Source organism: Ailuropoda melanoleuca, chromosome 11 (genome assembly GCF_002007445.2).
Source record: "Ailuropoda melanoleuca isolate Jingjing chromosome 11, ASM200744v2, whole genome shotgun sequence".
Lineage (NCBI taxonomy): Eukaryota > Metazoa > Chordata > Mammalia > Carnivora > Ursidae > Ailuropoda > Ailuropoda melanoleuca.
This window is the reverse complement of record NC_048228.1, coordinates 30,094,176-30,121,939: the sequence shown is the minus strand read 5'-3', so window position 1 is coordinate 30,121,939 and position 27,764 is coordinate 30,094,176. Positions and strand designations below refer to the sequence as shown.

Below are 27,764 nucleotides of genomic sequence, written 5' to 3'. Positions count from 1 at the left end.
TTGATCCCTGGCACACCTTTCCTGTGGCTCTGATGGAGCTGGGACTTGGCTTTACTATGGATTACAGTGGATGCGTGCACACGTATGGCCCTCGAGAAGTTCTGAAATAATGGAGCTTCCTGGGTGACGTACACTGTGTGATTCCTAGGGTGCCTCAGTGCAAGACAAGGATTTCCCACTGCTGCAGGGGACTCTTGATTCTCCGCCTTCCCTCATGGGCCTTGTGAAGTGCACTGCATTATTACTTCTCTAGAACTTTCAAACACTGGTAGATGATATGAGGGAATTAAACCACATCACTGGCTTACTGAAAGGAACCAATATTTCACATTAGATAAAGAAGGTGGAGATAATGCTAAACGAAATAAGTCAAGCAGAGAAAGACAATTATATGCTTTCACTCATTTATGGAACATAAGAAGTAGGAAGATCGGTAGGAGAAGGAAGGGAAGAATGAAGGGGGGGTAAACAGAAGGAGGAATGAACCATGAGATACTGTGAACTCTGGGAAACAAACTGAGGGCTTCAGAGGGGAGGGGGGTGGGGGAATGGGATAGGCTGGTGATGGGTAGTAAGGAGGGCACGTATTGCATGGTGCACTGGGTGTTATACTCAAGTAATGAATCATGGAACTTTACATCAAAAACTAGGGATGTACTGTATGGTGACTAACATAATATAATTTAAAAAATTATTAAAAAAAGAAGGTGGAGAACGGAGTTCAAGATTGACTATTGAAAATGAAAAGTGGGAAAGCAATAGAGAAAAGGGGAAATAAGAAAGAGGAACGGGGAAGGGTTGGGAAGGCTGGAGTAAATTTTACACCCTCAAGTTGATGAGTTATAGCCATATCCAGACAGCCTATTCAACAAAGAAGCTAGGACTGCTTATAGAGATGAGAAGAAAATAAAATAGGGTCTTAATTAATTCAAGATGACCTAATTGCCTTAGCCTTTGATACTGGATTAAATGATCACATAATTGTGTCAGAGAACACAGAGGAGGTGTCTTCAAGCAAAACTAAATTGCTTATTTAGTGGCAGCTCTGAGCCTGCCACAGAATTAAGAGGAGAAATGGAAGCCCTCCCGTTGGATAGATGGAAGCCCTCCCGTTAGAGAGCAGGCCTATAGCTGAAAAACATGGTCAGTTCTTTCTCTGCTGTCTCTGTGCTCTAATTTAATATGAAATGGTGATTTTTTTTCTTTTTCATGAGTCTGAAGAGCAGACAGTGGGAAACAGAGTAGACTCCCTCATCCCCAAGCTATGGTTACCTCAGTCCATGGTTATCCCAAGCCATGGTTTCCCTTATAGAATGTATCCTTTATTTCCCACCAACATAAATGATGGATAAGGGGAGATCATGCTTTTTAAAAACACAGTTAACTAAGGAAGCTGAAAGACCATTCCTTCTGTGAAGAGAATGAGTAGAAATGCCATTGCCAGGTAACCAGGTAAAAAGCAGACATTGTTATATTTAAGCTTTCTGTAGAGAGAAAAAAATTAAGACCAAAAAGGATCTTCAACTATATAATCATTTTTTAAATTTCTCTTTAGAGGAACCTCAAGGGTTAGAAGCACATTCTTCTAATAAAGAAATTCAAATGTAGACACATTAGCTCTCCCCAAATTCTCTTTATGAGACAGTTGATGGTTTGGATGTGGTAGTCATTCCAATAAAGGCCCAAGATTTCTTGATAAATAAAAATTTTTCCAAAGAAGCATAAGATGTTCCAGAATTGTTAAAGCAGCTTGATCGTTTGTATCCATTTCTACGTTCAAAACCCGTATGGAAAGAATTCAGTGCTAGGAACCAGTGCCATTGAAAGGCATACTGAAGTAAGTAAAACATATTATGTGGTATTAAATATATATGTGCCTCTTATTTGTTTGGAAGCAAAAGTTGCAGTTTCTTTAATAACATATGTGTGTGTGTGTGTGTATTATATATATAATATCCAAACAATCTAATGTAAAATCTATTACCAAATATTTTTATGAATAACCAGCATTTTGTTGAAACCATCTGGTAATGCTGCAGTGACTGGTACCACTCCAATACTGAATGGGTATTCAGTGGAGCAGGGGGCGATAGGGAAGGGAGAGAGCCTGGGGGAAAATGGAGTAAAAGGAAGAATGACCTCAAAGGAGAGGGTCACAGACAGGATAGCAAAAGGAGAAAAGGACACAGGCAGGAGGAAGACTTGAAAATGGGAAGAGGGTGATCTTAGTAAGTTTTGCTTCTTTCCTGAAAAAAAGGAGGAGGGTAGGTTAAGTAAAAGAAAAACCAGAATTTGCTAAAATGGGAACAAAATAGATACTGAAACATTGAACAAAACGCTCTAGAAAGAGAACAGGAACTCCCCGCCCAGCTGCTCCGATCTCGGCGGCGTGTACATTCAGCCCCTCCCGGGCCAGGGCTGGCATCTGTTTGCAAGCGGCCCCTGTGCTCCTCTCCATACAAGCTGTAGCAAATAGAATCTTGAATGTTCCTGCACCATCACGTACGTGCGTGTTATCAGAGCTCCGGCTCCCCCGGGGCTGTCTTTAGACCGCAGGAATTTCTCCCACGCAATCAGAGCAGGCCGCGGTCTCAGGAGTCACCGACAAACAGACAGAGTAGGAAAGGTGACTTGATGCCGAGTAGAGATCCTCTCCTTTAAGAACACCGCCGTCTAGGAACCCTGTGAGGCTGTCTCCTCAGACGTTACCCGGCACCCGAGTCACCGTGGGGATCTGGGTTAAACGCAGCTGCGGGTTCAGACGGGCTGGGACAGACGTCGTGCACTGTACCAAGGCCCTGGTCGTGCGGGTGCCGCTGGTCTTCAGTCCCAGAGCAGCCGGGTGACCCCGGAGTGAGTGAGGGGTGTGTGAGAGAGAGAGAAGGGAAAGAACCCAGAAGCACATTCTCTGTGCGGGAGAAGGCGGGAGCCGCACAGGTTCTTTATTCATTGTCACTGCACGTTGTCCGCCTCCCGAGCGCTCAGAGCGGCCGCAGTTTCCCTGGAGCCGCTGCAGGCGGGTGGGCTTCTCGCGGGGCAGGGCCACGGAGCCATGCGGGCGGTGGGTCAGCCCCGGGAAGGACGCGGAGCGCGGAGGCTCTGGGCACAGGCTGGCCTCTCCAACTTTGCTGCCTTCTCACCCAATGTGCCCCCCACCCCGGGACACAGCCACTGTCTCGGAATCGGGCCCATCTGAACGTCCGGGGAGTGTCGGAGAGCTTGGGTCATCGAGGCAGAAATACCGAGATGGTGCTAAAACCAGACTTCAGAGTCGAGGCCAGGGGTTTGACTGATGACTTCGCCCGCCTTAAAGATTCCTGATACAGAAGCTTCCTCGGAGCCCTTTGCGTTTGTGCGGGAGACAGAAGGTGCAAGGCTGATGGCCCCAGGAGAAACCACGGTTGACCTCGGGAAAAGAGATTGAATGGATAGTGCAGTCCCGGCTGGTGTGACTTCATCATTATTTCCTTTGACAGAAACTGCGTGGTGCACGATGCAGGGTGCTGTCCTGAGAGGCGCCACCTAAGTTTGCATACTTCCTGGCTGACGGCTCCTGCCGGTGCCCCGGGCCAGGCTGGTGAGAGTCAGTGGGAGGGGTAACGAGTTTCACTTCCTCGCTGGCTGGAGACTCACAGACCCAGCAGGCTTCTCTCAGAGGAGCAGAGAGTGAGGAGCGGGAGGACCCATCTCTCTCTCTCTCTGCCTCTTCCCGCAGCACCTGGCAGGGGCGCCGCGGCTGTGAGGAGCCCGAATGGGCAGAGCAGAATCTCTAGAAAGGAAGATGAGCGCCCAGGATTCTTCAGATCTGTGGAGCAGATCAGATGGAGAAGCTGAGCTGCTCCAGGACTTGGGGTAAGAAAGCAGGTCCTCTTTGCACAGTACTGCTTGGGGGCGCGTTGACTCCCAACTCCCACCCAAATGCTGGCTTCGGGTGATTTTCCTTAGCGCCCTGCCACCTCGGGCTTCTCTGCTTTCCATTTCACTCCTTTGTGCCTGTTGGGCATCTTGCTGCTCGGGACCAATCGCATTTGAAAAGCATGTAGTGTTTTCCCAGGTGTGAAAACACGTGAGTGGACAAAATGGGATGAAAATCAAATGTTGGGCATTCTTTGAGACTAGGGACAGATTCGAGATGTGTGAGTTGATGTTGCTCTGTTTCCTTGATATGGATCTGGTCTATGAATAAAAGCGCTGCTCGAAAGTGTGGGGCTCTAAGCCACTGACAGTAGAAGGGCTGCCTTGCCAGAAAGATGAACAGAAAGCCTAGCCTACTGCATGGGAGAGGGACTTTTTCAAAAGAGAAAGAATGAGGAAGTGTCCGCACTGTCCCATCTGGGTTTCTCTCTCCTGACTGCGTTTGCGAGCTCTTGTACGCATACTCATCTGTAGGCACAACTTTGAGCCTTTTAAATACAACAAGTCAGGAAGAGGCTGAAATTTCTGCCTCAAGCGGGTTATAAGTTTAGGTAGGTGGAGTCATCGTAGTCCTGCCTTGAAGAAGGGACCAGGTGAGACAACCCATCAGGGTATTTAATAAAAGAAGCAAGGATTACACAAGAGAGGTGCAAGGGGTTTCCTAGAGAAACTGGACCTTTACTCGGAAGTGCCAGAAATACCCTAACGGGGCTGGTTTTGACACCTGTGCTTCACAAGAAGCAAGACCAGCGCCTCTTCATAAACAGCACTATCTCCACAGCAACCCAGTGACAGAGAAGTTGTTAGCTCCATCTTAGAAAGGAAGAAAATGGCACCAAAGGGGTTGAAAAACTTGCCTACGTCACACATCCACAAATGGCAAAGCTGGGATTTCAACCTGCAAAAGCCTACGTTCTTTACCAGAGAAACACTGAAACAGGGATGAAATCTCTGCGTTAAGATGGCGGAGACTGTATCTTTTTGTGTGGTATTATTGTAAAAGTTCTCAATAAAGTCCTGTCTTCAGATTTTAAGACAGAGTTCTCAGACTTGAACTCTACCTTCACAAGATAAATCGGAGATAACAGCTAGAATTTTCTATAAAGTCAACTCCCCTTACTGGGAATTCGGAGTGGTGCCACTGTTCTAGGTTGAATCTCCGAAGAGAAAGGGTAAGATGCCACTGAGCATTGAAACAAAGAAGGTATTCAATTCTGGTTCTTTAATTAAACCATCCCGAGCCCACATTCTATGCTTGAGTGACGTTGTCACCTCCTTGGATGACAAGGAAGAGCTAGATGATGTCTCTTCTTTCCACCATATGCCCCAAACAGGAAGCGACTGTGGGTAAAACCCACAAGGAAAACAGAATTGTGCCTTCCCTCTGTGGTCAAAGAATGGACGCTCAGTATAGCTCAGGAACACCCCAAACAGGTGCACTTACGTCCAGACTTCTGTATTTTAGAAGACCTGGAAATTTATTGAACATTTGAGGATGGTTTCCATAACAACAGACAAGCTACAATTATCTGGGAAAACTGCTCTATGGTGGCAGTTCTCAACCTTAGCTGTCACTAGTGTCACACAGAGAGTTTTTAAAAATTCCCGTCCAGGCCACTTGCCAGACAAATGACATTAGTATCTTGGGAGTGAGCGTTTTCTTCTTACACTCCCCAAGTGATTCCAGAAAGAGACCGAGGTTGGGAGTCACTGAATGGAGTAAAAATCCATCAGAAGTGCTGAAAAAAATGTGGCTTTATTTTTCATTTATTGGGTATGTCCCTGAATCTTAAAGTCATTAATAAATGTTGACATTTTGTTTGTTGGTTTGGAAGTAGTTTGCTTAACAGTTTTATTGAGGTGTGCTTTACAGATAAAAGTCACTCCTTTCAAGTGTACAAATCCACAATTTTTAGTGACTTTATTTATTTATTTACTTTTTAAAGATTTTATTTATTTATGTGACAGAGAGACAGCCAGTGAGAGAGGGAACACAGCAGGGGAGTGGGAGAGGAAGAAGCAGCCTCCCAGTGGAGGAGCCCGATGTGGGACTTGATCCCAGAACGCCGGGATCACGCCCTGAGCCGAAGGCAGACGCTTAAGGACTGCGCCACCCAGGCGCCCCTTTAGTGACTTTAAAGAGTGGTTCAAACCCGTAAATCAATTTTAGAACATTTTCATCCCCCCAATAAGAACCTTCAGGAGCATGTTTTTTTTTTAAATATAATGTTTTAAAAATATAATAAATATTTTTTAAATATAATGGGGGCCAATAAACCATTTGGACGAGGGACGATTTCTAAGGTCTGCCTATTTCCCTACTTCCCTACTTCTACCATGGGCAATTTCAAGCTGTCAGCGATTTAACAACATACCTGTAAAATTCCTGAAAATTTAATAACGGACTTGAGCAAGTTCTTGCCCCTTCAGGACATCGCTGGTATACCTTTTGCAGGTGATAATACCTGAGAAAACTTGAAAGTGACCGGTTGGCCCTGACAGAATTCTGAATATAAGTGAAACTTTTTCTTTGGAAATTTAAGTCACTGGTTAGGTATGATCTATACCAAAACTTCAGCTTAATTCAGTTCTTAAAAAGGGCCATAAAAACAAAATGATTTCATGTAATTGATAAATAATAGGTGGCAGGTTTTAGTGACTTAATTTTTAAATTATTTTAAATCTATTACTTGAGTTGTTAGGTAGATTCTTATGTTTGTATTTTGGGTAGATATAAACAGATAATGTGATGTTTAGAGAGATATTATACATCCTTGCCCTTTGGTCCCGATTTTTATTCAGGCTCTGCAAAATATAAGTTTTGAAAATTAAGCCCTGAGCTCCAGCAAATCAATCCATCACTTGCCTTTCCGGGACACACATGGCTTACTCAGAGCATTGGTTTATTCTTTTCTGAAGTACCGAAATCAAGCAAGTCAGATGCATTTCTGGGTCTCATTTATAGAACATCGATCTAAAAACACGTATTTTCTGGGGCGCCCGGGTGGCTCAGGTCATGATCCCAGGGTCCTGGGATTGAGCCCCGCCTTGGGCTCCCTGCTCAGCAGGGAGTCTGCCTCTCTCTCTCTCCCATTGCCCCTCCCCGTACTAGTGCTTTTTCAAATAAATTAATAAAATCTTTTTTAAAAATTAAAAAAAAATAAAAACATTTATTTTCTTTAATCCTAAATGTATTAATGTGTCCAAAGCAAAGGAGAAATAAAATCATCTGCGATCATTGCTCAGCCTCGCTCACACTTTGAAGGGATGGGACTGGGGAGGAGATGGACGGTGGGGAGGAAGGAAGGGGCACAGGGTGCAGAGAATGGTCAGTGATAAGGAAGAGGTGGGCTGGGAACCGTCAGGCTGTTTGTTGCTTTCAAAATGAGGCGATGGGGAAATGAAACAAGTAGTGAATGCTAGATAGGTCACCTAAATAAATAACTAGTTCTAAAACTGCTAGTTAGTCAATAATTTAAAGTGCCAGACATTCTTTGACTATAACAAAGGTTCCTACAGGACAATGTAATAAATAAATAAGTCTCTAATTTCTCTACCCCCATACGTGTAAGAGAAGGTTAGACCAGATCAGGGGTCAGCAAGCTCTTTTTTTTCGGTAAAAAAACAGATAATAAATTTTCCAGGCTTTGCAGGCTTTATGTTTTTGGCCACAAGTACTCATATCTGCCCCTGACATGCAAAAACAGCCATAGATAACATGGAAACAAGTGACCGTGACAGTGTTCAAACACACGGTTATTTGTGGACACTGAAATTTGAATTTCATATTATTTTCATGAGTCACAAAATATTCTTCTATTTTTTTTCCCCAACCATTTAAAAATGTAAAACCATTCTTGCCTCTTAGTCTATACAGAAACTTGTACCCCGGCAGGAAATACAGAAACTTGTACCCTGGCAGGAAATACAGAAACTTGTACCCCGGCAGGATCTGGCCCTCAGGTGTTGGTTTGCTGACTCAGGGAACAGATGATAATAACCAAATTGAGTCGTCATTGTGAGGCACACATTTTGCATACACTAGCGCTGGTCTTCAGAAGGTCCTGGCATTCCAGCTTCATGTACGAGGAGATGCACTAGCAGAAAGATCAGGTTGCCGGAGGTCCCAGAGAATCGGTTGTGATATTGATTATCTACTGACCACATCCTTTATGCCAATGCCATGCCGGTTACGCCCATTGTGTCCCTTAGCTTTCCCAATAATCCTTTCAATGTAGGATGATTATACCTGTTCCATAGAGGCAGAGAGTGAGGTCAGATAAGTTCGGTGAACCATGCAGGTCACAGACGTCATAGGGGTGCAGCTGAGGGACAGGCCTGCGAGCCTACCCCAAAGCTGATGCTCGTTCCACTGATCGAAGAAACTATATGTTCTAATAATGGCAACTAGTCATTATTGGATGTCACTATGTGCCAGGCTCTATTTTAAGCCCTTTGCATGTATGATTTATGAAATTCACACACTGTATCATCTCCATTTATAAATGAGGAAAGTGAAGGACAGCGTTTTATCACAAGTCCAAGGTCACATGCTCAAAGACCTTTAAATCCAGGAGTTTTGCTGTGGGGCCCACATGCCTGCCCACTAATGCAACTTGCTAATTTTCCTCACACTTGTCTCTTCTTCCTGTATTAGCACTGTTAGTACTAGTATGAACTGAGAGACAAAAGGAAAGTCCTGTGATGGCTACAGCCAAAAAATGTTATTACTAAAAGACATTATTCTTTCATGTGCTTCACATAATAAGCATACCCACGCACACAGAGCCAGGCCAATAGCCTAATTAATCAAAAACTTATTGAATTTTGTGTAGATTCCATTTTTCAGAGGTAGACAAACAGAACAGGCTAAGGAAAGTGTGGTAAGGTCAAAGTTTTGCTTTTGTTTTTTGTTTTTGTTTTTGTAGAGAGAAAGAGTGAGCAGGTGGGGAGGGGCAGAGGGAAAGGGAGAGGGAGAATCCTAAGCAGGCTCTATGCCCAGCACGGAGCCCGATGAGGGGCTCGATCTCACAACCCTGAGATCACAAACCGAGATGAAATCAGGAGTCAGAGGCTCAAGCGACTGAGCCACCTAGGTGCCCCTCAAGTCAAAGTTTTAAAGGAATCTGTTTACAGAGCTGTGAGACCAAGTAGAGCACTAGAGCTTCCTCCTCCTCTGTGCCCAACTCCACAGTCTTGGATTCTAAATACGGAAGGTGTTTCTCCGGTGGCCGTACGAGAGTATGTCACTGGTATACGGTTCAATCCCTCCTTGACTCAAACGAACTTCCTCTTCAGTTGTTGTGTTTCTTGTTCCTCTATGGGTGATGGTGACTTCCTTCTACTTACATGTGGAAATCTGTCCACAAACGTTCTCCACATCGAGTGGGGTCCCTTTGTTTCATTCATTCACTCTTCCATCCATTCATAGATCCAGCCGTTGAATGATGACAAGGCAGTGTGGGGTCACTGAAATGAAGAAATGGCTGTCCGCTCAAAGAGTTTACAGCGCAGCGGACAGAGAATGCACTATATAACCATACACGTGTAGTCGGGGTGCAGGGGAGAGGGGTGAGGGCCATGAGCATGTGTAGGTCAAGTGCACAGCACCCGGCAAGAAGGAAGAACATCCCTGGTTATGGACAGTAGGGTTTTGGAACTGATAGGTGTTTGTCAGTTGACGTCAGAAAAGATGACATTTGCTAAAGAGAAAATGGCATGAGTAAAGGGGTAAAGGTGGCAAATCAGGGGAGTATTCAGCAAACTAAAGAAGCCCACATGACTCAGAGCCTCTCATCCCAGAGACCCAGCAGTTAGGAGCGTGCTCATTCAGTTGATTCTGGGCTCTAATTCTCCGAGTCCCCACCAGCAGCCTCATTGTCTGAGAAATGTCCATCTGCCTTTCCTGTTTTAGTTTCTAGTGTCAGAGCCATAGCCTTAGCCTTTAAAGAAAAAAAAAAAAAAAAAGCCTGCAATTTCTTGTTCTTCCCAACTCCGCTAGAGGATAAATTCCTATTCTGAGCCCACATGCTTCTGGCTCCAACTCCTGATACGGACCTGTCTAAAACCAGCACAGTCCACCTGGTGGACTCTTAACCGTGTTGCTCCCATCACCTCCAGAATCTCTGTGGTCATATGTTCTCCCTGACCACCTGCCCACTAGAGCCTGCCCCCATCAGTTTTCAGAACTTTTTGTTTAAAAATATTGATAACTTTAGGGGCGCCTGAGTGGCTCAATTGGTTAAGCATCAGACTCTTGATTTCGGCTCAGGTCATGATCTCAGGGTCGTGGGATTGAGTTCCACGTCAGGTCCCACACTTGGCAAGGAATCTGCTTGTCCCTTTCCTTCTGCCCTCCCCCCCCCCAGCTCTCAAATGAACAAATAAAATCTTTTAAAAAATATTTATAACTTTAAAAAGCATAAGAGCAATAAGTTAATTTGTTTTGATAATAGTATGGTTAGGTAAGAGAATGTCATTTTTTAGAGACACATGCTGAACTACTCAGAGTTAAAGTGTCATGATATCTATAATTAACTTTTTAAATGTTCCTCCAAAAATATATAAAGAATATATGGCAAAATTTTGAAAATTATTCTACCTAAAATATGGGTATTATTTAAATATGCATATTATTTTTTCTATTATTTATGCTATTTTTCTACTTTCTGAAGTTATTCACAATAAACAGTTAAAAAAATCATATGTATTAATTATTGAAAATTTGGGAAATAAAAGCACCCAAAAAGTCAGCCATGTACAGCCACCCAGAATGATATATTGTTCAACTTGTCTCCAGTCTTTCAAAAATATTTTTCTGTAAATACACACACACACACACACACAGATTGAATTGTGGCCATACCACATATATATTTTTTCTCTTGCTTTCTGGTAGGATATTTTTCCATCATCTACTTTTTAGTCTATGTCAAAACATGTTCTGGGTCTGGCATTTCCCCGGGTCAGCCTGTTTCCCTCTTCTAAAGTTTGGATATTTAGGTTGGTCCAAATTCTGGAAGGCTTTACATAGATTAAGAGTTTGGACCTTGGTCAACCTCCATTTGACAACATGGACTTATTGAATGCTTGTAGGAATGTGGGATGACATGGTCATCATGTTTTGTTTTTAGATTGATCTGGTAGTTGAGCATGATAGGGAGCGATGGGACCAGAGCCAAGAAAGCTAACTAGTCAGGGACTTTACAGATTGGGGAATAAGGACCTAGAATGACAACCTGGGAATAACAAGAAAGGAACAGAGATGGAAGCCATTCCTTCCACTTGGCAAAGCCCAGTAAGCGATTCACATCCAACTAAGAATGAGTTCTGCTTTTGCGTGATTTTTTCCAAATAATGTCAAAGGAATTTTGAAAACCTTAATGTCACAAGGGTCCTTTAATTCATTCTTTGTTTCCTTTACTGCTATGCATTGCGAAAGTTGTCTGAGGTTCATCTTACTGCTTGTAGGGCTCTGACCCACCACCAGGACAGTCTATGTTTTGGGTTTGATTCTCAGATAATAGAACCATTTCGCAATTGTCAAGCCTGAAGCTCGAAGAGGTTTAGCCACCTGCTCCAAGCTGAGCACAGGAAACTCCTTTGGATGGCGGGCCCCTGAGGAGCAGGGCGGTAGCTTACTCATCTTTGTCTGTTCCGCCCCCACCCGCCACTGGGCAAAGAGCGGCTGTCTGAAGGTTTGAATTGCCCCAAGTTGAGTCAAAGGCAAGACCAGAATTTAAGGTCCTTGACTTCAGCCCTCTACCACACCAACCCTGATGACGTATTTGCATTTATTACCTTCAGACTCACTCTGTCGCCTTAGACCAAAAGTTTGCACTGGTGGGGCAAATAGACATTGGCGAGAGGTCTCATCTGAGCCGTGCAACCCAGAGGAGATAATTAATAAAACAAGGATCTGTCTGTATTTTTTTCATCCCCCAAAGTTTGGGGTCTTTCCCATAGCTGCAGCTTGCTGAAACTGGCCCTCCCTGGCTCCTGTAGCAGCCCACAGTGGCAGCTTGCCAGCAGCCACTACAGTCCAAGGACAATGACCTGCAAGCAGCATTCTAGGCAGTACAAATGACAAGACTAATGAGAACGAGTGTGGAGTCAAGCTGGATTCCACTCGGGGATGAGCCTCCAGAGAAAGCCTCTGGTGCGGGTCTCTGCCCAGCATTCCAGGCCTCTGCAAGTTCTTACTCATGAGATAGTTCAAGCCCCACCCTGCGGATCAATAATGCTCTTGTACTCTTGCCACCATTCCTGACCCTGGGTGGCTGACCTGGGGACCAGACGGAAGGACTTGTGCTAGAATGAGATGCAAGTTGCCCCCCTACCCCCAGGCCGTGGCATGGCCCCTCTGCTCTCCCAAGTCCTTGTCTTCCCTGGTGGGTCAATCCACCCACGAGTCAGGCTCTGCGGGTCTCTACATGTCTGTGTCCTTCTCTTTCTTAGGATTCTCTGCCTCTGTCTCCTGAATACTGTGCGCCCCTCCGTTTCGTGTGCCCTAAGCCACCCCACTGTGTGCTTCTGCTATCTGCGTGAGCCATTGTGCCTTTCTCTGGCACTGAGTTTTGCAGCTATGTCTTCTCTCTGGACGTGGCTCTTCCCTTTTGTGTCTGATTCTTTGTGCCAGTCTTCGTCTCTGAATATCTGAGTCTCTGCCTCTGTCTCTGTGTTTCCATCTCTCAGAATCGCTTGCCTCATTCCTCGGACTCCTTCGAGAACAGGTTAGCCCTGATCTCCAGCTCCCACAGAATTCTCTGCTTCCTTTCCACCCTGTTTTCCTTTAGCTGAGCCTTGATTCCCACCCAAAAAAACCAACAAACGTTGGGGCCCACCTTCAGGTCCTTGTCTGACCAGCTAGCCAGAACCCTGCCTCTGTCATCACTCAGGTATGTCTCCTAATGCCTGGGGCAGCTCTGCTATTAGCGCATGTAAATGTGGGCATTCAGAATGGCAATGTGAAAAGCCACAGACCAGCGGGGCTCATGACAGAAACCTCCTTATTGGAAGGACTGTGGTGAGCTGATCTTCAGCCTGACCTCAGCATCACACTTACGCCTCTCTTAGCCCTCATTCAAATGTTCAAAACTTTTGCAAGCCCTGTTTGGTTCTCCGCACTTGGACAGGGTTCATTGCAATGAACAATGGAAAAATAAGCTCACATGTGTGAATAGGGGACTGCATGTATTTATATGCACACCACTGTCTTATCCTAGATATTGTCATGACCTTAGTACAATATTAATTGTGGCACTGATAGTTCTTGAGCTGACAAGGCTTTTCCTTATCCTGAACCCATGATTTTTGATGGCATAGAGGCCCAAGAGCTTTATTTTTCACAAAAAAAGTCATCATATCTAGCACCAACCATATGACCAAATGTACGTGAAGGAAATCAGCAGCCAAGCAATCCTGCAGAAAACTCCAGGGCTAAGCACAGAGTAACCCAAGTTAAGGTTGCTTGGCGTAGAATTGCCCAATAGTTTCATCTTATGTTCTGTCACCATTGTGTTCAGAAGGGTTCTGAGGCCAAGGATAGCCTTAGCAAGAAAGAAAACAGATCGATCAGATCAGTGGTATTATCCACGGCCTTCATAAAGGGGAGTGGCATCATCTGGTATTCAGTTGCCGTCTTTAGTCTAGAGGTCACAGAGGGTGTGTCCGTGTCATTCAAAAGTGAGAATAATTTTGAAAATGAAGAAAAAAAGAGAAAATTCTCTAGAGTGTTTTTATTGGCCCTTCAACTCCAAGGACTTTCAGCTGCTGTCACACAATCAGGAGTCTGTTCTTGCTTTAGATTGAAATATATGTTTTCTTGGGGGCGCCTGGGTGGCGCAGTTGTTAAGTGTCTGCCTTCGGCTCAGGGCGTGATCCTGGCGTTATGGGATCGAGCCCCGCATCAGGCTCTTCAGCTATGAGCCTGCTCCTTCCTCTCCCACTCCCCCTGCTTGTGTTCCCTCTCTCGCTGGCTGTCTCTATCTCTGTCGAATAAATATTTAAAAAAAAAAAAGAAGTATATGTTTCCTTTATAACTCTGGTGGGACCGAATATAGGTTCTGTGTCTTCTCTTTGCCAGGAAGGGGAAGAATAAGTCATGAAATATATGAATAATCTGTAGATGTGGGTTACCAAGACATTTTCTCATCAAGAAATATATAATCTAACTGGGTGTGTGGCTCATGTTTTAACATGTACGATCACTTCCTGTGCCACTTGCTCTTCCAGTGTTCCTTGGCGTTACTTCTCTATATAAAGCCTCTGTTCCAACTAGGCATTCTGTTTCCTATATATGCCATGCATGCGTTAACCACAGTGCCTTTGCTTATGCCATCTCTCCCATCGAAATGACCTTTGTCCCATCGAAATGACCTTTCTCTCACTACTTAATGGAACCTGTATTGATTCTTGAAGCTCCCATTCATGATCTTCCTCCTCCATGAAGCTTTCCCTGATATGCCAGCCCCGTGTGAGCTCCCCCTCCTATACCATTTGCTGTCCGTATCACTAAGAGTGCAGCTATTTGGGAGACTTCTGACCCTGTTAGCCTGAGAACCCTTCTCTTCCCTCCCCATTGGTACTTTAAAGCCACCAAGCACTTTCTTTGCCGTCTGTGTACTCTCCTGTAGACGAGACACACGGTGAACTCAAACCATCGAAGTTACTGAAACAAATAGGAGTTTTTAGGACCAAGAGTTCTTGACCTCTGTGTTTCTCTAAACTGCATTATCAATCATACAGGCCTCTTAATAAATACAAATTATAGCTTAACAGGTGTAGGGGCCAGAGAACGTACATTTCTAACAAAATTGCCAGGCACTGAGTAGCAAGGCTTTGCACTGTTTTTCAAACACCAGGTACAACCCATTAGTGTCCATAAAGTCAGTTTAGTGGATCACAATCAATGTTTGTCAAAAATCAGTGGAGAAAAGAAAATAGTAAATAGTAAGTATCCTATGGAAGAGTAGTGTCATTTCCTATAATACTCTGGTGTGTGTGTGTGTGTGTGTGTGTGTGTGTGTGGAGAGAGAGAGAGAGAAATCCATTTTATACTGTGGACTGATTCAAAAAGTTTGAAAGCCTCTCCTTTAAAAGATAAAGCAAAATGAAATATCAACTTCTATCAGTGAATTAAGTTAAGACAATAAAACTCAGTGGGGTAAAAACTACGAAGGCTCCAGTATGCCGGGGCAATCTCTGAGAAGGTTCTAGCACAACATAGCACAGCACCGGAGCGGGAGAAGGCGCTGACTTGAGGACTAGCCTGCGGATCCAGCTGGTCGGCCTTTCTCTGTGGTTGAGCTCACTTCCTGTACCTAACTGAGAGGCAACGATGAAAATTCTTTAGTGGGTGGGTGTTTCCTAATTTGTTACTATATCGTGGAAGGGATAATACCACTGTTTCCTTCAAGGTCAGCTGCTGATTTTGGTAATCTCATAAACCCAGTGCAAATATTCTTTTGAAGCTTGATGAGTCTCTGCTCTGTTACCTCCATTAGCCTTGAGACATATTTATAGCAATGTGTGGGCCCTGGGGAGAAAAAGAATATAACATTGCTTGAACGTATGTTATAAATAGTAGTTTCTTGCTCTTTTTTACTTCTTCAGAAAAAATGAAACCAAAAGAATTTTTTTTTAATTTTTTGTTTCAGACTATTCCAAACTATTCCCGTACCTAGCACAATGCCTAGCATACTTACCTAGCATAAGATACAAGATTTGCTATTTATAATATGTTTTATATTTAGCAAATCTAATATCTTACTCTCTTCTGCAAAAGTTAAAGAATTATAAAAATAGTTTGTAAAAGGGTGCCTGTGGGGCTCAGTGGGTTAAGCGTCTGCCTTCAGCTCGTGTCATGATCCCAGTGTCCTAGGATCAAGCCCCGGTTGGGCTCCCTGCTCAGCGGGGAGCCTGCTTCTCCCTCTCCCTCTCCCTCTGCCTCTCCTGTTGCTTGTGCTCTCTCTGTCTCTGTCTCTGTCAAATAAATAAATAAAATCTAAAAAAAAAAAAGTTTGCAAAAGAAGACAGTGTTCCCGTATATGAAAACAAAAGGGCTTTCTTACTGTATCATTGTTATTAGTCACCTTGACTGCTGAGAAAACTAAAGTTGCTATTTGTGTGGGGTCACAGAGCTAGCAAGTAGGAAGTTGGGGCAAACAGTCGAGTTAAGGAGATGACCAGAGACAGAGGCATGGTCTCTCCTCCACAGAACTCTCTCTCCCTGCTCCATGCTACATAGATGTTTGCGATTGAAGTTCGCTGCTTATTCGCATTTCTTTTCAGGAGGCATTTCCCAGTTGTCGAAAGGTTTCTTACTGTACTTAATTCTAAAAACATCAGCTTCCTAATGCAGTGGGGGACGACGTGACAGAACAGCAGAGGAAAATGACTTACTTGGAGTTTGAATCAACAAGCAGTAGGCGCAGGGTGAATCAGCAGCGTGATGCAATTGTCAAGAAACTACTGCAACCTTGGGCTGCCTTGCTGCGAACGTAGCCGCTGGAGTAAGGGAAGGTCCTTCGAGGCTTAGTTTCCACATCAGATCTTACTTTCAAGATAGATTTTTAAAATTTGGAAGGTTTTCAGAGAAGATAAAGTCCCTGGGTGATAAAGGGACTGAAAGCCTCTCGCAAAAAGAGAAGTTGAAGGTGATGGAAAGAGACAATACAATTTAAATGCTTTAACTATGTAAGTATCATGTATAGAACTCCAAGCAGCAGCTGGGGCGCCGTCTGTGGAAAGCTAGGCAGCAAGAAACAGCAGCTCAATATAGGCCAGAGTTTTCTGGCCATCCACCATGGCAGTATGGAAAGAGCGGGCCTATGAAGTAGTGAGATCCCCGCCCCCCGCCCCACGTCATTATCAAAGATTGGATACAAGTCTTGTTAGGGTTGAGGCTTTATTCATCCACTGTACAAAAGAATTTTTTAAAAGAATTATAAACCAACCTGATGGGGGTTTATACGTGGATTTTATTTACTAAGCTAAACACTTTCTTAAAGATCTATTTATTTATTTGAGAGAGAGAGAGAGAGAATGCATGTGCATGCGTGAGTCAGGGGTGGGGGGCAGAGGGAGAGAGAGAATCTTAAGCAGACTCCCCACTGAACGCAGAGCCCAGCGTGGGGCTCGATCTCACCACCCTGAGATCATGACCTGAGCTGAAAACAAGAGGCAGGCACTTAACCAACTGAGCCACCCAGGCGCCCCTAAGCTAAACATTTTTAAGTGTTTAATTTTTTAGAGCTTAGAAGCATATATGATTTTTATAGTCACCAGAAACACGTTTACTGTGAAGCCAGTGAGGCCTCAGCTTCAGGGCCCCTCCCTGGTACAGATCCTGACCATATAGTTAATACGTGTCATCCGTTCAAAGAGTATTTAAAATTAGTTCTTATACATGAAAATGTAAAATGCCCTGGAATCTTAGAGCTCCTATTTCAGAGAAACTTGATAGAGGTCCCAGAGTTTGCCAACAATTTAAAAAACTTCATTATCAATAAACTTAAAAATAATTTTTCTATGCTGTCAATAATTTTTAAAAATATTCTAGATATGGGGCACCTAAGTGGCTCAGTCAGTTAAGCAGCTGCCTTTAGCTCGGGTCATGATCTTAGGGTCCTGGGATCGAGCCCCACCTCAGGCACCCTGCTCAGTGGGGAGTCTGCTTCTCTCTCTCTCTGCCCTCCCCCTGCTTGTGCTCTCTCACTCACGCTCTCTCTCAAATAAATAAACGAATAAAATCTTTTAAAAAATATTCTAGATGAAAGAGTGAATTATTGTCCTAGTCTCTCTCTAAAAAATCTGTATTTTAAAATTGTTATCATATGAAGAAATAAAGATAATCCAACCAAAACTGCAGAGGAAAAAAGTAGAAGAGGATGTGAGACAGTTAATGAAAATAAGTTATTTTTCTGGGTTCTGTGATGTTTGTGATATTTGTCAGCTTTTTAAATGTATAGTGTTTTGTGATTTCTCATTTTAAATAATTACTTTACTTATTTTTTGTAATTGTATATTAATTTCCTTAAAGATAATTCCAAATTTTACAAGCTTCAAGCTCTCTAAAATCTGACTCTCCCCCCTAAAAATCAGAATAACAAAAACAATTGTTTTCAACAGTTGCAGTGATAGGAACTTAGCTGGAACAGTTCCGTGCAATTAGGACTTTACGTAAGGAGCTGTCAGAGGTTCATATTAAGCCATAAAATTCCCTGTAGCCGTCAGCCAAGGACCTGTCAATATTCAGCGCCCCGTGTAGCTTGGCCAACCTCCCAGCTTCATCTCCTAGCACCTGATGGCTGCCCGCCAGCACTCATCCCAAGTTACTCACACCGCCACGCGGTGCTCTGATGCTAGACGCACTTACCATTCTCTTGTTTCGAGGCCTGCACTCCTGTTATTCCCTCCCCATGGAATAGCTCCCTGAACAACTGTCACTCCAAATCTCACCAGGTTTTAAATGGAGAAGTCTCTCTGTCTCTCTTTCTCTCTCTCCCTCCCTCCCCTTCCCTCTCCCTCCCCCTTCATCCAAGTGCTAGGTCAGTTCCAGTGTTCCATAAACAGTAGTTGAATAAATGAAAGAATAAAACAAATTATTAACAGGGCTATCTCTGGAGGTTGGATTAAAGAAGACATTGACTGTTTTCATTTTTTCAAATTTTAGTTTCCCAATTGATAGATAAATCTATTTTATTATTATTTTTTACATTAGATAAGCCAAATTAGGAAAATCTGATAGAGCTGAAGTCTCCCTGAACAACACCCTTAATCTTGGTTCCTTCCAGGATTTGAGTTTGGTGTGTATTTTTTTCAGACTTCTATTTTACGCTTTTACGTATCTTTGTACGTAAATGTGTATGTGTTGTATTGTTTGGGTGGGGGGAAGATTTTTAAAAAATAAGTGGTGTTGGGCACCTGGGTGGTTCAGTCTGTTAAGTGTTTGCCTTTGGCTCAGGTCATGGTCCCGGGGTCCTGGGATCCAGTCCCCCATCGGGCTCCTTGCTGAGTGGGGACCTTGCTTCTCCCTCTCCCTCTGCCTGCTGCTCCCCCTGCTTGGGCTCTCTCTCTGTCAAACAAATAAATAAAATCTTAAAAAAAAAAAGTGGTGTCATGCTGTCTGCCACTAGTTCCTCTTTTTTTTTTTTTGAAGATTTTATTTATTTATTTGACAGAGACAGAGACAGCCAGCTAGAGAGGGAATGCAAGCAGGGGGAGTGGGAAAGGAAGAAGCAGGCTCATAGCAGAGGAGCCTGATGTGGGGCTCGATCCCATAACTCCGGGATCACGCCCTGAGCCGAAGGCAGATGCTTAACCGCTGTGCCACCCAGGTGCCCCTAGTTCCTCTAACTTAATAACATGCTTTGGGATCCATCAACCTTGATTTGTGCAGGTATGCACACATCCTCTGCGATGCTTGGGGGGTGCACTTGGCTTCTGAGCAGGACGGTTTTCAGTTGTTCAGGACAGCGTTGTTCTTTGTTGGGAGTTAAGCATTCTGGGCACCTCCCCACCCCCACCCACGCGCACAAAGTGCTGGTGGGACCTGACCCCTCGCCCTCATCACTTGGCAACGAAATGCTCTCAACGCCTTTTCACCCTCAGTTAACTTCTTACACAGTCTTCCTCTATGAGCTCTCAACTTTATCATTTCTCTGCTGGTGGATATTCAGGATGGCTCCAAATTTTTCCTCTCACCAAGTCTGCAGTAAACACCTTGTTCCTCTGTCCTTCTGCTTCTGTGTGAGTGTTGCACGAGGCCGACTCTAGAACGGGAGTCGCTGGTCCCAGGCCCATGTTCAGCCCACATGTGCTAGATTGCCCTTCAACTTCTGCCCTTCCCAACAGGGGACGGTAAGACCCATGGGCCTGTGTTCTTCAGTACCTCACACTGTCTAATTCTTCAAGTTTGGCCACTCCGGCGAGTAAAGAAAATATCACATTGTTGCCTTAATTTGCATTTCTCTGATTAGTATTGAGACTATTTGAACTATTTCCTCTTTTGTGAAAGACTTTCACTTTCTCTTCTGTATGTGTAATATCTTAATTTTTACTACATATGATTTATAATGAGAAAAAAATGATACATACTTTACCAAATAACTTACATATCCTTCAAGGCCTGCTCAGATAGTGGTTCTTTCAAACAACGGTCTTGATCTTTCTTCCTGGAACCATTCCTTTGGATGCAGTTTGCAAAGCACTTGTCTTACCCTCCTGACTAAATTAATGGAGACTAGACTGGGGCTTTTCCATTTTTGTTCCCTTTGACCTGCCTAGTATAATGCCTTACGTAATGTCTGGTACAGATTTGAAACTTAATAAATAAAGATTGGAATGATAAAAGGTAGAGAAGGTTGATTATGAGAAAACTATCAACTTTAGTCTACTTTCAGCCTTTAGCTTTTTGTAGACACGGTGTTGAACGATCCTTACCGGAAGTGGATATAGTCCTATAAAGGACACGTAATGTTATTTGGATCAAGAGTCACTTCCCCAGAAGATCTGTTCATCAGAGTTTCTAGGAAAAGAATACTTAACTAAAAGAGGAAGGTCAGATGTTTGTGAAAAAAGCTCTTTGGGGACTGAGGGTCCCATTGCCCCAGAGACATCATGACACCTAGGAGGCTGCCTGGCAGTGTCTGTCTTAGGTTAGCCCAGGCCTAGGCCTCCATAAAGGTGGCAATAGTGAGGCAACCAAGCTGCGACCCAGAAATTAACCCATGCTCAGATGTTCCACGTTCGAGCTCAGTGTGATTCTCCCTGCTTTATACTCAAGTGTTTCTCGTGTGTTTATTATATATAGGTGTTATTTAAGGATGACCATAAAAAAATTCTTAGTAAAAACTGCCATCAAGCTGTAATTATCAGAAGAATTTTGTAAATGTTTTAAATGACGTCAGATCTCACTGAAAAGAATCCAAAAAAACGTCCAAATCCTTTATGCTTTAGAATTTCGTGAATCAAGGTTTATCACTTCAAATAAGTGATGCATTGGCCCAAACTGAATCTTATGCCCAAGTGTTCATCCAAAAATTAATTATTGGCGTAATGTATTTGAGGACTTGTGACCTTGTAGAGATTTCACCTATCAAAAAGAATTAGAATTTTGGCTGTAATCAAACCTGATGACATACAACACTGTATTAGTTTCAGGTCCAATTGTCCTTTGAAAGCAGTTTGTAATGAGAAGATTTGAACTTGTCTGAATCCGTTCAATGAAAGGGGCTGCTTTGCGTGTTAACCACTTGGTGGGTGTTCTTGTCAAATGTGTCTCCTTGCCATTGCTTCCAGCCAGCAAATACGTTTCTAATACAGGATGGGAACATCTGTGCCCCACAGAGGAAATATGCTAAAGAAACATGTATTGGGAAATACAGATTTAGAAAACAGATAGCTTGGAGACCTATGTAGAAACTTCCTTCCACAGATGGTCTCATGTGTACTGTTTATTATCAGGCCAAAGTTTCATGCCAGAGGGATGTCCAGGTAGAGGCCAGGGTGGTTCATGACAGCAGGAGCCCTTGCTCTCAGAGTAAGGCTCTTCCTGGAAAAAAAAAAAATTTTTTTTTAAAGATTTTACTTAATTTGAGAGAGAAAGAGCACACATGAGTTGGGGGGGGGGGTAGACCACAGAGGCAGAGGGAGAAGCGGTATCCCTGCTGAACAGGGAGCCCGAGGCAAGGTTCCATCCCCGGACGCTGGGATCATGACCTGAGCCGAAGGCAGATGCCCAACCGAATGAGCCACCCAGGCGTCCCCTTCCTTGAAGTTCTTGCTCACTACCCATACCTCTCTGATAGCTCTTCGATCACTGACCTAATTGACTTCACTTGTGTAGTTGCCTGGGTCCCCTTCCTCTCTGCTGCCCTGAGCTGGGGTCCCTTGCAGCAGCAACTGTCCCCAGTCCCTAGCTTCCTGTTATCCAAAATAAATTCAGGATAATAAAAAACTATATTTGAGCCACAAGAAAATCACACCGCAGAGGATATATCACAAGTTATGGCTTTGTGGGTCTCTGTGGTCTCACGAAACGACTCCCTTGTCCTGAGTTCTGCTGTTTGCGAAGCCTGATTCGGCCATTTCATGTGTGTTCATGTGAGCAGTACTTCAACTGGCCCATGGGATATGGCTAGTGTGAATCCTGTTTTGGAAGTGAGAAAGCTGAGGCTCAGACTGGTTATGTAACTTGCCCAAGGTCACACAGCTGGTAGAGGTGTCTATCACCTGGACAGGACTCAGGTAAACCAACTCCAGGGGCCACAGTCCCAGCCCACCACACTGGGCTGCCTCTAGTGAGTCATTAAAAAAACAACCCTGTAAGACCTGTAATCAGGGGGAAAGAGCTAGGTGCAGGACAGTGTGCCTAAAATGTTCTTATTTCCACAGAATTAGAAGGTGGGGGACGTACTAGAATGCCTTTAGATGCATAGATGTCTCTGAGGAGGAAACATGGGAAAGTGGTTGACACTGGTGTCCTCTGGGGGCGAAAACAAGGAGACTGGGGATTCAGGGTGAGAACAAGACTTTATTTTTACTGCGTCTTCTTTTGAACTCTTTGGGGCTTTTTTCCTTCTACCATGGATCTATGTTACCTTTTCTAAAACAAACTTCTTTTTAAACATATAGATCGATTTGAATCTCCTTGGGACTTCTCTGGCTCTTCAGATGTTTGTCAGTTTGAAACACTATCTGATGGGGTTTACGTGACAGTATAAAACGTCTGAATTCCTTGTGTTCGGCTTCATTTCACTCGCAACAATGGACTGCAGTACAGTGGCTCAGTGCTCTGCAAAAGGTAGACCCACGCCTTGTGAAAGAGAGAGCAAAACAAAGACAGAAAACTGGCCAAACCTTATTCTTACAGTTATTTTTGACTCAGCCTTTGGAAAAAAAAAATTGTTTACACAGTAACATTGTATGTCTGTTCGCTAGGGCTGCCTTGACAGAGTGGCACAAAACGGGTGGTTTAAACAGCGGAAATGTATTGCCTCAAAGTTCTGGAGGATAGAAAGCCAGAAATCCAGGTGTCAGTTGTGTTGCTTCCTTCCAAGGGTCGTAAGGGAGGATCTGTTCCAGCCCTTCCTTCTTGACTTGTAGGTGGCCGGCTTCACGTTCCCAGGGCATTCTCCCTGTTGGCAAGTCTGTCTCCAAATATGCCCTTTTTGTAAGAAGGCACCAGTCATATTGGGTTCGGGTCCACCTTTAATGACCTCATTATAACTTGCTAAAGACAAGACCCTATCTCCAAATAAGGCCACATGCTGAAGTACTGGGAATCAGGACTTCAACCTATGAATTTTCAGGACACAGTTCAACCCCCAACACTGCTACTTGCCCATTCTCTCTACTCTCCCTTCTACCCGGCCCAGAGAGGTCCTTGTCCTGATGTTTGGCCTGAGAGTTTGGTCTCTGGGCTACCTATGGTGGAGAATATCGCTGAGGTCATCTTTGAGAGGAAAACCCAGTGCAGGAAGAGTCACTTGCGGTGAGTCAGGAAAGTGTGGTCCTCTTCTTCCTAGGTGGTATCACGGCAACCTCACACGCCACGCGGCCGAGGCGCTTCTCCTCTCAAACGGATGTGATGGAAGCTACCTTCTGAGGGACAGCAATGAAAGGACTGGGCTCTACTCTCTCTCCGTGAGGTAGGATGCTTACGAACTCTCTGAATTCGACATCATCCCATCTCTTCCTTACACAGGCATTGACTTTATCATCACGCTCAGATTGTCAGATAGCAACATTCTCACATTGCCCAAAAAAAATTCTCTTGACTCCTGGTAGACCTGCAGCTCTAAGGATTCCAAGCTCTGGATGGCCGACTGTAAGAAACATTCTTCCTCCTTCCCTCGGCAGGGAAGAAAAGGCGAGAGCTGAAGGACACTTTATGAATTGCTTAATGTCTCTCTTGCCTGATGGAGAAACTGAAGCCCAAAGTGCTAAAGTGTCTTTGCACCCCATAAATCAGTGAATCCAAATCCCTGAAACCCTTTTAATATTCCTTGCTTCCCCTGGAAAATCAGAATGATTTGCGAGTGTGCAACATTCATAATAGCAAACTCAAGCAGGCAGTAAGGCAAATTTTAATTTTTTTTTTCCATAAAGGGACTGAACTTTCTCCAAGCTCCACTTCCTCTGAATGTTAATGAAAATCCAGTCCCTACGCAGACCAAACCCATGACGGTGCAGTCCTTGCAGGGTCTCTCTCCTCCCCTGCTTCCTCCTAGCCGGCCTCCTGATCGGGGAAGCTGACCTCGGCAGGTGGAAATCAGGGGAAGGCGATGGTTCTCCATCAGCATCTGTCACCTTGGCCTCTGCGGGCATGTAGCAGGTCTTTCTGGGTTTATGGGACATTGCCCTCTGCTTAGACGAGGGATGTGAGGACCCCATGAAATTGCCCTCAGGCGCCACTCATTAATCTCAAACCATTGCTGTTTTGCCACTGTTCTGATGGCACCTCCATATTCCCCTAAAAAGAGTCCTTGACGGTGCACCCCTCATGTGGACCTGGCAGGGGAGGTTGTCTCTGTTCTGTTCTGCCCCCTGTGGTCTAGGCCTCCTTGCCACTAACTCAGTAGCAACATTTACACTCCTTTCTGTCTGAATCCTCTTTTTCATCCAGCTTAGAGCCCGTTTTTATTTTTTTTTATTTTTTTTTTATTATCTTATGTTAGTCGCCATACAGTACATCCCTGGTTTCTGATGCAAAGTTCGATGATTCATTAGTTGCGTATAAAACCCAGTGCACCATGCAATACGTGCCCTCCTTACTACCCATCACCTTAGAGAGCGTTTTTTGTTCTGCTTTGTTTTCATAAGTCTCCTCTCCCTCCGAGAAGGGGAAAAACTGGCTTCAGAAGTATTTCCCTAAATAATTGATGGTGGGCTTCTATGAGCTCAAAAGCCAAGAATTAATTTTTTTTAAATCCTCTCTTTGTGCTTCTGGACTTCCGTATTTTCTGTGCCACAAAGCAAATAACCCCAAACTTAGTGGCTTTAAACAACTACATTGATTATCTCCCAGTTTCTGTGCGTCAGAAGCCCAGGCCGCTTCTCCAGTTTCTGTGCTCGGGCTCCTACCAAGCCAAAAATAAGGTGCTGACTGAGGCTGTGGTTCTCTGGGACTCAGCGTCCTCGTCCTTCATTCTCTTCTTTTTTGCTTCATTCCTTTTCATTCATTTCCTTGCTGCTGTAGGACTGAGCTCCCCGTTTTCCATCTAGCTATTGGCCAGGGATCAGGGTCAGCTTCTGGAATCCACCCACAGTTCCCTGCCAAGTGGCCCAAGTGAACTGGCAGGCAGTTCACAGCATGGATGTTTGCTGCCTTCTAGACCAGCTAGAGTGTGTCTCTCTGATCTCCTCTCCTGTGACCAGCCAGAAAGAACTCTTTGCTTTGACCAAGACTCTCATGTGATTAAGTCGGGCCCACCCAGACGATCTCCCTATTGTCAGGTCAGCGAGCACGGGGTCTTAATGATCTGCAAAATCCCTTCATAGCAGCATCTGCGCGAGCATTTTGTTGGATAAATGGGAAAAGGTGTTTGGAGTCCGGGCACTGCGAATCGGAGTCATGATAGATGGCTGCCTGCCACACCTTCCACTCCTGGGAGCAGAGGTCTAGAGGCCTACTCTAAGGGCAGTGGGAGAAATCAGTGGGAGGGTGATGGGGTTAAATAAGAGGGTCATAGAGAAAACACACACACACACACACATTAACATTTTTCATGTTACTCTGCCATATTTTGCTTAAAATTTCTCTAAATAACATTTTGGGAAAAGTATTATTCAGACAGGAAATCCTGCTTGGGTGGAAGCGGGAATGGTGCTTTCTCTGATGGATAGCAGAGGTGAAAATGTCATCAAGTGGCTGGGCTACAAATCCTTTAATACATAGATCTCCCCCAAATCACAAACAAACCTGCAGAAGTATTGGATCAAAGAATGTTCACTTTTCCCCTGCAGATGTCTCATCTGAACAATAAAATCAGAGGCTTCTACAATTAGGGGGCAGATATCGATCACATCTGTATAAAAATGTAAAACACAGCTTGTTAATTTCCAAGACAAGCACTTGGAAATACTTTTAGAAAAAAAATAAAAAACCACCAGCAGAGGTGACAGGAACCACAGCCTGGCTCAGAAGCATGGCTTAGTTCACTCACTCATTTGTTCACTCGGTCAAGAATAAGTACTTGAGAGGATCCGCTCTATGCCGACCACGCTGGTGAGTGTTGCAGAAGATTCAGACTTTTCCCTGAGTAAGTCCAGCCTCCCAGGGGCAGCGGGACACTGCACAGGTGGCTCTCTACAAGGCAGCGTGCAGTAACCCACGGGAAAGAACGCCAGCTCCGTGCTTGGAGGGTTGAGGAGAGCAAAGCAAGTAACTCAAGATGGAAGTATCTCCAGTCATTGACAGAGTAGGCGGTGTTTGAACTGATGCTTGATCAGAAACAAAGGGGATGATGTTGCAGGTGAAAGGAACTGGAAGAGCTGAGGGGCAACAGCAGAAACTTCTAGGAGAATCGTAGGTCCACTTGGATTGGAGCAGCAGTTCTCAGGGGCCCCAGACCAGCAGCATCACCTGAGAACATGTTAGGGATGCAAATTCCTGGGCCTTGGAAGTACTGAGTCAGGAATTCAGGGGGTAGGGCCTAGAAATCGGGGTTTTAACAAGCCCTCCAGGTGATTCTGATTTCTGATGCATGCTAAAGTTGGAGCAGGCCATTCACAGAGAGAAGACGGAGGAGAGGGGCGCCTGGGTGGTGCAGTCTTTAAGCGTCTGCCTTCGGCTCAGGGCGTGATCCCAGCGTTCTGAGATTGAGCCCCACATCAGGCTCCTCTGCTGGGAGCCTGCTTCTTCCTCTCCCACTCCCCCTGCTTGTGTTCCCTCTCTCGCTGGCTGTCTCTCTCTGTCAAATAAATAAATAAAATCTTAAAAAAAAAAAGATGGAGGAGAGGAATAGTGGAAGTCAAATAATACATACTTATTTATGTATATGTATATAAATAATATATATATAATTTATTTATAATAACTATATATACTTACAATTTAAAATTTATTTAATGCTCTGCCTCATTCCAAAAATGAGGTGGAAAATGACATTGTAGGAAATTGGGTATTTTATTCAGTAGGCAGTGGAACCAGCTTGGCAAGAAAAGGGCTGGGCTCACACAACTAATTAAGGGACAGAAGCCGAATTCAGACTGACTCCCAAACAAGTAAGAGAGAAGAGCCAAAAAGAGGAGGACTTGGGGAGGGTGCAACCTGCCATTTCTGTCATCCCCATTCTCTCCCGTCTTAAACACTGAAGGGGGTTACCGGTCAAGGGCCCTCTCGGGAAGTCAGAGAATGCACAGGGAGAATCGTCTCTTGTCTTCCATTAGAGTGAAAAATTGAGAAAAGCTCTGCCACAAAAACACAAGTGCTTTAAAAATGCCAGTGATTTCAATATTGTGTCGAAATTCTCAGTTTTTAGAAGAGTTTAATGGTGATGCTAGTACTTAGATTATATTTCCCTTCTTCAAAAAAAGATATTCATTTGTTAAATAACCTTAAGCATTTCTTTTTCCCTTTCAGAGCCAAAGACTCTGTCAAACACTTTCATGTTGAATATACCGGATATTCATTTAAATTTGGCTTTAATGAATTCTCATCTTTGAAGGATTTTGTCAAGCATTTTGCAAACCAGCCTTTGATTGGAAGTGAGACAGGTGAGCAATGAACAGAGAGCTACTTCCCCATGTTTCAGGGTGGAGGAGGGGCAGGGGGGGTTTCATTTAGTAGCTGTCACTTCTGTTGAATTATGTGCATATGATACACAATTAGATATGTTTAGAAA

General features: G+C 44.2%; 2 protein-coding genes across 5 annotated transcripts in view; one reads left to right on the top strand and one right to left on the bottom strand.

Annotated features, from left to right (window-relative positions):
• Nucleotides 1-3,592: 3,592 nt before the first annotated feature.
• Nucleotides 3,593-27,764, top strand: part of DAPP1 (dual adaptor of phosphotyrosine and 3-phosphoinositides 1) — a 48,017-nt gene continuing 23,845 nt past the window's right edge. The window contains exons 1-3 of one of the 4 annotated variants that reach the window (XM_034671468.1): nucleotides 3,598-3,852; nucleotides 23,445-23,567; nucleotides 27,503-27,636. In XM_034671468.1, the coding sequence (XP_034527359.1) occupies nucleotides 3,752-3,852; nucleotides 23,445-23,567; nucleotides 27,503-27,636 (358 nt within the window). In that variant the 5' untranslated portion in view covers nucleotides 3,598-3,751. Of the gene's footprint in view, nucleotides 3,853-23,444; nucleotides 23,568-27,501; nucleotides 27,637-27,764 lie in introns of those variants that run through there. The other 3 variants (XM_034671465.1, XM_034671466.1, XM_019808751.2) reach the window with 3 other exon arrangements.
• The window catches only part of LAMTOR3 (late endosomal/lysosomal adaptor, MAPK and MTOR activator 3), a 49,599-nt gene continuing 43,188 nt past the window's right edge, over nucleotides 21,354-27,764 (bottom strand). The window contains exon 7 of the mRNA XM_034671470.1: nucleotides 21,354-21,469. The gene's annotated coding sequence lies outside the window, so the exon portion shown is untranslated. The remainder of the gene's footprint in view (nucleotides 21,470-27,764) is intronic.